The sequence below is a fragment of the Cyprinodon tularosa genome, unplaced genomic scaffold, assembly GCF_016077235.1.
Source record: "Cyprinodon tularosa strain WSP-4 unplaced genomic scaffold, ASM1607723v1 ctg415, whole genome shotgun sequence".
NCBI classification, from domain to species: Eukaryota; Metazoa; Chordata; class Actinopteri; order Cyprinodontiformes; family Cyprinodontidae; genus Cyprinodon; species Cyprinodon tularosa.
The window spans coordinates 351,575-364,740 of record NW_024039136.1 but is presented as its reverse complement, the minus strand read 5'-3'; the positions used below and the strand labels follow the sequence as shown (position 1 = coordinate 364,740).

At 37.2% G+C, this 13,166-nt stretch overlaps 1 protein-coding gene across 1 annotated transcript; it reads right to left on the bottom strand.

The window, feature by feature from the left end:
• Positions 1 to 3,530: 3,530 nt before the first annotated feature.
• LOC119792233 (phospholipid scramblase 1-like) lies at positions 3,531 to 12,503 on the bottom strand. Its single transcript, XM_038298790.1, is given in 7 exon segments — positions 3,531 to 5,365; positions 6,254 to 6,415; positions 6,821 to 6,982; positions 10,149 to 10,369; positions 10,449 to 10,491; positions 12,368 to 12,481; positions 12,483 to 12,503. Coding segments are annotated over 7 exon segments (753 nt in total). The 3' UTR covers positions 3,531 to 5,335.
• Between the last annotated feature and the right edge of the window lie 663 nt (positions 12,504 to 13,166).

The window sequence follows — 13,166 nt, the reverse complement described above, 5'->3', positions numbered from 1 at the left end:
CCCACGTCTCTGCATTGCAAATGTTTTTATTGAGTTAATGCAGTGTTTTAATTAAAAGTGCTACATTTTCACTTTACAGCTGAAATCTGCAAAGATCTGATTGTTATCAGATAAAAAAGAATTGAAAAAAAAAAAATCATTGGGTTTGTAATGAATCTGTAATGTGTTTTCCGTGATGAAATTAACTTACTGTTATACAGTACTTTTTTAATAGTATTCCAGTTTATTGAATAATACTAGATTGTTGTGGGTAGTATCTTTCTATACAGTATATGTGTATTATTAAACAGAGGGTTTTTGTTTAGTACTGTCTTGGAAGCTGCAATTCTTCTTTAGTTAGGCCAGTGCTGTAGGTTGTCTCATTTAAGGTCTGAAACCTTCTATATCTAGGTAGTCTATCTCTTGGTAAGTTTAAAACCTGGTCATCCTTAATTTGTCTTTGCAGTTTAGAGTAAGAGTTGACCAAGTGTTAATATGTTACAAGTTGTGAGTGAGAATATGTTCTGTGGCAACTATCTTTAACTTACTCTCTGCTGTGTATTTTTCTTCTGTGCTCGCACTGGTGGATTCAACCATACGTTTCTCCAGTATGTTTAAAACACAAATACCACACATTCCAATGAGTGATTTTCCTTTGGGAACCCAATTGAGTCAGCCCTTTACAGAGAACAATGCATTCCACAGAATTCTCAGTGCAAGTTGAGTTGCAGGACTTATAAATATATATTTTTCTGAGTCTTCATAAATTGAACACTGCTATCAAGCTCAAGTCTACCTTACCATAGACTAAATCAGTTAAATCTTTTTTTTAATTGATAAATTATGTAACATAATTTTTACCTAAAGTTTCATATTCTCCAAAATGGGACAGTACACATATGTTGATTAAAAGGATTTGAACTACTCGGTTAAAGACTCAGGTTCGTCATCCAGCAACACTGGGATCAATTATACTGGACAACAAACGGTAGCGGGCAGTTTTAGCCATCAAATATTCTTTATTTATTAAAACAGAACAGATCAAACATTCTCCTTTCTTCTTTGTTTACAGTTCCCAATTCCCAAAAAATTAAAGCTAGGATGCAGAGATTCAAGTTTTACGAGAAGCTAAGCTTTTACATGTATTTTTTAGAACCAAATAGGAGAAAACAGGGTGTTTCACTTGTCATCTCACTTACTGTCTATTTCCCACAAATTGAGGGCTCTCACTCAGCAAATCCCTGCTGTGTTGATATCAGTGTAATCTGTTTTTCTATGGGTCTAATTCACACCAAATGTGGACTATTCCTTTATCTTCCCATTTCTCAATGCAGCTGCAGTTTAACCAAGAAATAAATGTTCTCCATTATACCCCCCTAGAGAGGGCATATTCCCTGGAAGTCTGTGAAGTCGAGAGGAAAACATGTCCTATAATTTTTCTCAAACATCTGTACAATATAGCAGGTTTCTGTGAAAGTAGTTTAAATATGAACATAGACATAGATCAAAAGTTATGAATGTTATGCAGTTTTAGAAAAATAATTTGATGTGTTACATACATTTGCTTTAATCGCCTACATTTGAAAATGACCTTCAATAACATTCACATCAAGTTAAGTCTAATTGGATCAGAAAGGCCTCTATTTCAAACCGCTGCCACAGATACCTAATTGGAGTTTGGTCTGGACTTTAACAGGAAAATTCTGCTGTACTGTATGTTAAAGATAATTGTCCAGCCTTGCCAAAATAATACAGAAATTCATTATGTCAGACAGATCAAAAATCTGTTTTATATCTGAACAGTAACTGGTATGCAAAAAGGAAAAAACACCAAGAAAAAAAAACAAACATGATTTCAATTTGCAAGTTGATACCTGGCAAAACAAAAGCCTATAGGTGTAAGCAAAATAAACATTGATAATTGTTTTGCAAATTCCAACATCTTCTCTTTGTAGGGCAATATTACTTATATGCCCTAAATGGCTAGAGAAAAGAGGATCCAGATACAAAGACCATATTTCAGGTGAATGTAACATCACATTTCTGGTTTAAGAAACTTTCTATATGACAGAAGAATATATGTTTGGAAGTATTTATAACTTAAAAGCTGTATTAAATTCTGCTTTTGTTCTGAAGATGATACAGACAAAAAATATCTTCAAGTACCAGTTGAGCTTGCTTTTGAATTAACATTTAGTAGTAGTGTTTAAAAGAAATATTTTTAGCAAGCAAGTTGGACTCTGGCAGTTTGAGATTAGCAAGGCAAGGGACATACATATTGCAATTAATTAAGATTTAGGGCGTAATATTATTTAAAATAAATGTTGGGCTATTATGGATTCCAAAGTAAATTTATCAATCAATTATTATAATCCATAAAAGATACTATGGCAAGATAGTTAATGATGGAACTGTAATGACAATGCTGCCCAACTTAGTATTGTCTGACCTTTAGTGTTTGCTTTTAGGACTGAAGCCATTCTAAATTTAAAAACGTGGAATAAACTATCTAAACCTAAATCACCAAAACTGCGTTTGTTGGGAAATTAACCTCTAATGCCCACTTAACTGACTAAAGAAACAAAAGGTGTTCTGGTTGCTGGATGTATTTTGGGTGCAGACTTATTCTGAGGAACTGATTTAGTCCCCACAGGTCTCAGATGACTGGATAACTAGACCCATGATGAGACTGCTTAATCTAAATATGCTAATTGCTAAAATAAACAATGTCCAGGATAAAGGAAATAAATGTGGACTAGAGTCCTCACTGTTATTTACTTGTCATGTGCCACTTTTTTACTATATAGAAAATGATGCTGTTATTTTGGGGTTCCTCTCTTTATGTTTGAATGAGATCAGAACATTTGATAAAGAAAAATTGAAAAAAAGAGGTAAAAGATTTGGAGTCTATCTATTTATCTATCTATGAATCAGGGTAACTGCATTGTGGGTCTTAAAGGCTTTTGTCGGAACCTTTATCTGCTTGACCCATCTGACCCAGCCAAACCATGCATGGATGGATGAGAGATAAATTATGCTTTTATACTAAAGCATGGTGTTGGTGGACACATCCTGTGGTGCTGTTTTACGGCCAATGATAACTGTGTGCTGTGGATAGGATGGATAAAAAAGTTAGATGATAATAAAGTGAGATTCAAATTCAGCAACTTAAGCTCAAAACAAAATTAGTTTAAATTGTTGACACTGCAGGTTCTCAGCATCACAATGGCTACAAAAATGCATGAAAACTTTTAAATAGCTTTCTAAAACAATTTAAATATGGGAAATGAGCTTAAAAGTAATGTCATTTACTGTAAGCTAACATTAGATGTGAATAATATAATACCATGTTTATAGTACCATATTCATCTTACTCAAAATTAGCAATAAACTGATTTTGGTAAACAATTTATGTTGCTCTTCCTCCAGTTCTTTTTGCTTATCGTCATATTTGCATTTTTGAGTGAAACATTCCTTTGGCGTTGTAATTCTTTTTGAGGATCTGATGCATTTTAATCCCCCAAAAAGAAAATCAAAAGAACTACAAAAAATAGTTTTAACCAATTTATTGAGGTGGTTTTACATACTACTTGCACAATTTAAGTCAAGCTCGGTTTCAATACATTTCAAGGACTAAACATCTTTTTAGTTCACAGTTTTAGTGCAAAAGTAGAACACAGGCTTTAACTATTCTTGAATAAAAAGTAACATTATTTCACATTCTGTCCTGATGGATGTTGGTTACATACACACAAAATAAAAGATGCCTTTTTTCCTCACAAACTCATACTCCACTGTAAAAGATCAGATTTAACTCAGGTCAACTATATGCCATTAAAACAGAAAAGGACGTCAGACTTTCGAACTGGTCATAAAGTCTCCAAGTGAAAGTTAAATTATGTTTAATGTTAAATGTTGAATTAAATTCACTTGCGGTAATTCTACAAGCCAATGTCGGCACACTGAAGGCAGATTACAATCCTGTTGATATGAAAGATCTTAGGTTTACACAGGGATTATCAGCTTGTCTGACTGGCAGTATTTAGTTATCTTTATAAAAATAAAAGTCTATAGAATATAAGGACTTCTATTACATAAAATGGCTTAGGACAGTTCTATTTCAAAGTCTGCAAATTGATGAAGCTGTAAAGAAAAATAAGAAGCAAAAAACAATCCAAAACATATCGTCAGAAGTATAAATACACCGGAATAAATACTAAAGCAATTCATGTTTATCACTTATATGTTAAAGTTTGTCATATATTTCCATTTGACTAAAGGCTATGTGGGGTCCGTTGGCTTTGTTGTAACCTATTGGCTTCAGTATCTGCTAAGATTTAAACTGAACAACAGTCACAAATGTATTTGAACTGAAAGTACTTTGATATCAACATACTTCCAAACATGCTCCACAGGACGAAAGAAAGAATATAAAAATAAATAAATAAAACAACGGTTTGGATCTATGCAGAACCAAGTGCAGGTACATACTTTCCAGAATCAGCACTACAGTACAACAACATGCATTTAAACCTGAGTTTGTTCAAAAATACACTCTAGTATGAAAAACTAATCATCAATAACTTTTTGGCCACATGTGGGTTTTGAGATGTTCATTTGGAAAAATGAACCAATACTAAGTAATTATCTAGCTCCCTCTTGTGGTCAATGCTGACATATTATTCATCCCAAAATAAAATTCAATAAATAACAACAAAACAAATCAGGCAATGTGCTAATAAAATTATATAGTACAAACTTTTAAATATGACAGTATATGTTTTATTTAAAACACTCAAAACTCACAAAGGAAGTTGTTTTTTCCACTACAAACCTCTACTTAACAATAATCCTTTAATCCACGACCTATTATAACCACCTAATAACCCTTTAAATAAATATCTGAATGGACAAAATTTTAATTACACATTAGTTGGGTGTTTTTCTCTGTATAAAAGAACATGGCTGCTTTCCCTCATTAAATCATAAGGTAATGTCCTCCTGCAGTAAAAATTTGGTAGATATTAAAAGCTTTGGGGGCAAGGTAAAGTCAGTGACTGCAATGTAAAAACATCTATTTAAAAAAAATCACAAAACAAATCTTCACCATGCCTGCTATTAAAAACAAAAACAAGGCAAAACCCAAACAACTCAGAAACATGACAAACCTGAGAAGCAGAAGCAATGAAACCCTCTATTTCATTGTTCATGCAATGTTTGAACTTTTGAATGCATTTTTTTCGTTAATGCTCTCTATCCACTGAAGGTTGTTCGATGAGTCGGCATTTGGAACTGAACACCATGGCTTTGTGGCCTTGTTCTTCCAGCAATGGAAAATTGAAATCCTGTTTGGCTCCTAGTTGGTTGACTCAAAAAACATGAAATCCTGTAGTTAAAAAGAAAAAGCAGAAAGTATCAATAAAGCAAGAAGGTAGACGATGTACGTGTAATGTCTAATTGTTGACAGATGAAAAGTAAATCATATTTTATGTTTATTTTTTTGTGCAGACACACTTTTAAAACCTAGCCTTAATATCCTAAACATGGTTTAAGTCAAGGCTTTGGGAAGGCCTCTCCAAAAGATTAACTTTTCCATATCTAACCAAAGTATTTCTCAGATAATGCCTGGTTGCACATACCAAACAAAATTTCTTCTGCAAAAAGGTTTAATGCTTAGAAACGATCACATTTTATTAGCCAGAATCAAACTACAGTGTTAACTTGCTGAAAACTACAGGTACCTTGTGGTCAAAGTGAAATTTACCCAAAACCTATTTAGATGTATATACAGGGTGCAGCCTGTATTTATAATTTTGACCCTGTGTTCATTAGAAATCTTAGATTTAATAATAAAAAACAAATTAAGTAAAGTATAAAGTTTTCTGAATAGAAATGACACTCATGTCCTTTATGGATCCATGTACACTTTTCGTCTTAGCTGTAACTCAGACAGACTGTTTTGCATTTACTGAGACTGGGTTCATTTTAGGTCATAAATAACACTAAATGCAGCCTAGGAGGTAATCTAATTAGTAGGTTGGTGAAGATTCTGAATACCAGCGACAAGAAACACATTCCTGATGAGAGTGGGGTCATGAGAGGACACGGCGTCTGCGGCAGCCAAACTCACACAGACGCTTCTCCAAAATTGCAAGATGAGAATCCCCAAACTACATACTTAACAAGATCTTAACATTAAAGGTCATAATCACCTTTCAGTTTAATTTACAGCCATAAGTATATACAAAAGAAAAGCCTTTGATGCCGCACTTACAATGAGAAAACATGCTCCGATCATTACAGCTTTCATCTTCACATCCAGATCCATGGGAAACTGGATCCCGAAGTTGTCAGCGTCTGTGAATGCCTCTCGTAGCAGACCAGTCCACTGCTTACTGATTTTCCCGATCTTACTGACTTCATCCATTGTCAAAATCTGAGGACGAGCATCCAGAACACAGAGTAGAAATTCATTGGAGGGAGATTATGGAACATGTTATGTCATTTTTTTATTTTTTTTTTATTGTGACCACAGGAATTTCACCGTTTCTGTAATTACTTTAAAGATCTGGGGGAGGAATCATGTGTGTAATATCATACTTCATTTCCCCATCTTCTGGGACTTGTATAATGTCTGCATCGCTGACCCAGATCACCCCGCCCCCCTCACAGCTCAGTCTAATAAAACTTTGTGAGCCATGCAACAAAAGCCAAACTGTACCAAAATGAGTGCATGTCCTGTTTACATGAAATTTTGCAGGGAGAAAGTCCCTGAAAGCAACACTTGTTAAAGGGGAATGTTGGAATAACTGATTCCAATGATTTAAACATACAAACCCACCTCGAAGTCAACATCAGGAAGGCAGCTCCATCCACAGAAGGGCCCGTGGATCTTTAGTACGGGCTCATTGTGTTCATTTGCCACAATAAATCTGGGAGACAAAGGATTCCACTGCTGTATCACATAACCAACCGTTTTACCGGGCGGAGCCTGGACCTCCAGCTGAAAGCAGAACATGATCGGTATTCAAACTAAGACTACAAAGCTTTTAAAATACATGCAAAAGTGTTCGACTTTTTAAATATTTTTTTAACATGATGCCTCCAAACTCAGTTTATTTTAACAGAAGTACATTTAATAGTCATTTAGGTTGCTGTCCTATGTGAAGGTAAACCTGCACCCAGGTTTAAAGTCTTTCAGTTTTTCTAACAACTTTAGTTTTTGTATTTTGCTGCAACCAGTTTCCTATCACATGGGATCAACTATCCTGTTCATGCTGAACTGCAGACACTGCCACCCTGATGCTTTTGATGCTATCAATTGATAGAATTTTCAAAGCTGATTCAAAATAAAGCCTTAAATAATGTGGGTAGAGAAAAAAAGAAGAAAAAAGTGCCCATGAAACCAGTTAATATGTTTCAGTTTATATAAAAAGATTTTATTTGGGAACAGGTAACTGGTTTGGCCGGCCCCATTTAGATTTTTAAACTGCCTGTTCTACAGCAGGTTGGGGTGGGAGTAAACAAAAGATTAAGTTCTGATAATGAAATTGTTTACATGCACTTCACATGTAAGTATTTCAAATGAGTACAAAAAAAGGTAAAAAGGATGAAGATGATGACCGTCTAGTTTAAAGTGTTTACCACACCAGCTTGAATCTTATAAAAATACAGCCAATTGGGCAGACTCCAATGTATGCAAATGATGACTTAAATAAACATTTGACTCAAACATAGGCGCTCAAATGCACAAACAATAAATCAAAAAGGTAAAATGGAGGTCTTTCTTGACCAAGCAGCAATTGCAGTTCAGCATTTACCCCATCATAGGAATACCCTCATGTGACTACTCAATAAATTCAGTTCAGTGATTGGTGGGACAGAGACTATTGTGGTGAAAATTGCAGCTCTAGGAACAGCAAAGATACTGCGGAGAACCCTCAATCTCCCAGGCCTCCAGTAGGGGACCCGAGGAAAAAAGGGAGACCGCCCACGGCGGGTGTAGAAGATGCATATAAATATACACTATATTGCCAAAAGTATTTGCTCACCTGCCTTGACTCACATATGAGCTTAAGTGACATCCCGTTCCTAATCCATAGGGTTCAATATGACGTCGGTCCACCCTTTGCAGCTAGAACAGCTTCAACTCTTCTGGGAAGGCTGTCCACAAGGTTTAGGAGTGTGTTTATGGGAATTTTTGACCATTCTTCCAGAAGCGCATTTGTGAGGTCGCACACTGATGTTGGACGAGAAGGCCTGGCTCTCAGTCTCCGCTCTAATTCATCCCAAAGGTGTTCTATCGGGTTGAGGTCAGGACTCTGTGCAGGCCAGTCAAGTTCATCCACACCAGACTCTGTCATCCATGTCTTTATGGACCTTGCTTTGTGCACTGGTGCACAGTCATGTTGGAAGAGGAAGGGGCCAGCTCCAAACTGTTCCCACAAAGTTGGGAGCATGGAATTGTCCAAAATGTCTTGGTATGCTGAAGCATTCAGAGTTCCTTTCACTGGAACTAAGGGGCCAAGCCCAGCTCCTGAAAAACAACCCCACACCATAATCCCCCCTCCACCAAACTTTACACTTGGCACAATGCAGTCAGACAAGTACCGTTCTCCTGGCAACCGCCAAACCCAGACCCGTCCATCAGATTGCCAGATGGAGAAGCGCGATTCGTCACTCCAGAGAACGCGTCTCCACTGCTCTAGAGTCCAGTGGCGGCGTGCTTTACACCACCGCATCCGACGCTTTGCATTGCACTTGGTGATGTATGGCTTGGATGCAGCTGCTCGCCCATGGAAACCCATTCCATGAAGCTCTCTGCGCACTGTTCTTGAGCTAATCTGAAGGCCACATGAAGTTTGGAGGTCTGTAGTGATTGACTCTGCAGAAAGTTGGCGACCTCTTCGCACTATGCGCGTCAGCATCCGCTGACCCCGCTCCGTCAGTTTACGTGGCCTACCACTTCGTGGCTGAGTTGCTGTCGTTCCCAAACACTTCCATTTTCTTATAATACAGCTGACAGTTGACTGTGGAATATTTAGGAGCGAGGAAATTTCACGACTGGATTTGTTGCACAGGTGGCATCCTATCACAGTTCCACGCTGGAATTCACTGAGCTCCTGAGAGCGACCCATTCTTTCACAAATGTTTGTAAAAACAGTCTGCATGCCTAGGTGCTTGAATTTATACACCTGTGGCCATGGAAGTGATTGGAACACCTGATTCCAATAATTTGGATGGGTGAGCAAATACTTTTGGCAATATAGTGTATATATATAGCATTTTATCATCTGATATTATTCACTTTTATTCTCTTGATTTTCATTCCCCTGTGCCTCCACAGCGTGCTTTTTCTTTTTCCCCTCATGTACTGCATTTTTCTTGCCACTGAAATGTGCTATATACAATAAACTTGCCTTTCCTTTACTTGCTCTTGTTTTATCACCTCAGGAAAATTGCTGAGTTCACTTGTGGTGCCGGCTGAACTAAATTGATGTAGACACATTGATTTTATCCAGGATAAACTCACCTGTCTTTACTAAACTTCTTTGCATCGGTTGCTGGTGATTTTTAAAATGCTTGTGCTTGGCTTTTTACCTAGTTGTTTTAAAACATTAATGTTACTCCATTACTTTGACTGCTTCATTAGCTGCTCATTAATTCCAGAATTTACTTAGAAATCCTGGTTTCCATAGGGATTTACAGTACATGGACAAGCAGCAGCTTAAGTCATTAAGCTTTTAAATCTTTATTACACCATTTAGATCTCTGAGATCCAGTAAGTGAAGCCGATTGGTTGTGCTGCAAATAAGAAAATAGACTATCCCCCTGAGCCTGATACATATGTACTTAATGTACTTATTTAATGTGGACTTTACATAAGGTCCTGTGCATTATTTGGTTAGCCTGGGATTTCTTTTTCTTGCTCATTTCTTACCCTTGTAATAAATATTTTTTTTTTCCTGAATGTTATATCTGTTAATGTACAGTTCTGCTTTGTGTATTGTGCCATACTGTGAGGGTGTTGGGTCTATCACATAAAACCCTAATACAGTTAATTGAAGTTATAATTACATAAAAAATGTGAAAAAATGGATGTGAATATTGTGCAAAGGTGTGCAAATAACCTTATTTCTATGACACAGTGTCCAAATAATTGAACTCACTTCTTGTAAACAGCAGGGGAAGAAGCAGGACATGCACTTTAACGGCCTGGTGACACTGATGATCTCCTGGCCAAAGTTGTCGAGAACGTGAATGCTGAAGGGGCGCAGGGGTCCGCAGCATTGCCGGCTCAAGCAGTCGTTCTCCTCCACGGCGTAGAACACATTCTGGCCCATGACATTTCGCAACTCGTACTTGTTATTGCTTTCGAAACCCATGAGAGCTGTGTGAATCAAGGCCTACAACGTAAGCTGTTGCAAAAAAACATAAAAAAAGGAAAATACTCTTTCCACATACTGTACCTTCAACGACCTCAACCTTTTGTTTGATGAGGAGCTGATCCACCTAGAAAACAACAAACAGTCAATCAAACACTTTAACTTCTAGTTGTTAGATGCACAAAGTATAATGAGAAACAGGGGATGGGAGTTTGTCATTGTTTTTTTGGGGTGGTAAGAAGAGGAGATAGAGATCAATCTCCTAAGTGGATTAATTTCCACCGTTATGCTGATGATACTCAGCTATAGCTGTCTATAAGTCCAGATGAAGCTAACCCATTACTTAGATTACAGGCATGTCTTGAAGGCATAAAAAACTGGATGACTCTTAACTTTCTGCCTCTGAATGCAGACAAAACATAAGCTATAGTCTTTGGACCAGCGTCTTTGAAAAAGAAGCTGATTAGTCAGTCACTTCATTTGGATGGGATTAAACTGATTCCAGATAATAAAGTAAAAAAATCTTGGTGTTGTTTTTGATCAGAACCTGCATCTAAATCCCATCTCAAAGAGGTTTCTATAATTTCCTTCTTTCATCTGCAGAATATTGCAAAAATTAGAAAAATCCTGTCCAGGGGTGTTGCTCAGAAACTAGTCCGTGCATTTGTTACTTCAAGGCTAGTTCAATCTCTAACGTTCTGCTATCTCTGTCTTTTTTCATAGTAGCTTTGTCTCGTCTGTTCCTGTTCGGCTGTGACATCATCCAGGAGAAAAATATCAGCTGTGCTGCAGCCATCAACTCCTTTGTTTATAGATGTTGGAGATTGGCCTGTTTTTCCAGTGTCCTGTTTCTCTGACAGTGACTGGCTGGATGTGCTGTCTTCATCCTCTGACATAGTTGGCTCAGGGCTCGTCTGGCTGTGTGTTTCCTGGACGGGGCCGCCTTTTACAGCTGCTTTTTTTATCTCTGCTTCTGTCTCCTTGAACCCCAGTCGGCCTCGGCAGATGGCCGCTCACACTGAGCCTGGTTCTGCTGGAGGTTTCTTCCTGTTAAAAGGGAGTTTTTCCTCTCCACTGTCGCTACAAGCATGCTTAATGTAAGGGATTGCATCCGAGTCAATGAGTCGATGGAATCAACTGGTTTTCCTTAGATAGAAAACTTTGAATCAATTTGACTGTATGATCTGGTTGAACTGTAAAGTGCCTTGAGATGACTTGTGATTTGAATTGGCGCTATATAAATAAACTGAATTGAATTGAATAGTATATAGCCCTGATGCCTGGAGAATTTGGCATTCATTCATTTCTGACATTATGATTAACCTCATTTTGAGGTAAATACTGATAAACAAATGTTAGAAATACTGTAAAGTGGCCTGTTTTATATTAGCAGCTGCTGCAACTGTCCCCCTTTTCCGCCGCCCTAAATCCTCATTTGGTAGTTAATTGATGGGCTTGATATAGGCCAAGCACATTAGCTAAAATAAAAATTAATCTAACCCTGTTTAAATCATTTGAGTTCATTCATTTCTAAAAAAAAAAAAAAAAAAAAAGGAACAGAAATATAACAAAAAACAAGGTCTAAGCAAACAAATATAATACCCTAAAATATTATCTGCATGCTTTTTCTTGTCAAGAGTGTACATCACATATGCAGTATAGGTTGTTTCATATTGGATGAAAGTTAGATATCCTAACCATCCCCTGTTAGAACTGTCCCACCTGGATGACTACTTAGGAGCAATAAAAAAATATTAAATATAATATAATAAATATATATAAATATAATAAACAAATAATTAGGTATAGTAATGAATCAATAGGATATAGAATATTTACAATTTAAACTGAAAATAAATAAGTTTAGGTCTCAATCTCTCTCTCTCTCTATATATATATATATATATATATATATATATATATATATATATATATATATATATATATATATATATATATTGTTTGTTTGTTTGTTTGTTAGATGCACTTTGACATGTTTATACCTGTGTCAGGTACTCTAATCCTGGGGGACATCCTGGTATTCCTGGGCTGGGCACAGCGTACATATTCATCTCTTCAGGATGCTGGGAGACCTGTTGATGAGGAGGAAACTGTTTCAAAACAGCGAACTGGCACCATCTTGTGCTTATTTAGGTCACAGTCAGAAAGGAATCCTACACCACTGAAGCAATCAAAAGGCGATATTATAAACCTCATCTTTAAATTAAACATCTTAATATTAACATACTATCAGGAAGGGAGTTCCCTATCAAATCAGCTGTCTCCTCCAGGGGGATCTCAGTGCTGCGGTTCTCCGTGCTGGTGGGCGACAAATCCATCCCTGGTTATATTTGGAAATGAATGTTTCCAGGTTCACAGTGGCAGCGTCTGAAATGTTCCTACTTTACCAAGTTTAAACGCAAACAACAGATCTTAACGTGAGGAATAAAGTACGCCAACTGTGACCCTCCCGTGTTTAGGTTACATCAGTGGCGATCTCGGAGGCGAATCGTGTTTCACCATGCTTCTCTCCACAAATGTCTAGTCAGCTGGGTAGGGAGGGGGGGGGGGACGCACACCGACATCTCGTCTACCCACCTCTTCATCCAAACACTAGTAAATAATGATCCATAACTCGCTCATCCCACGCGTGTGATCCCGTGATTGACACCCCACTTAGTAAAAGAGAAATATAAGATGAGAATCAAAAACACTTACCGATTTTTAGCTTGCTACTTCCAATAATAACGGGCCGCTCAGAATGGAAGCAAAGCCGTGGAATAAACCTCTAATCTGATTGGA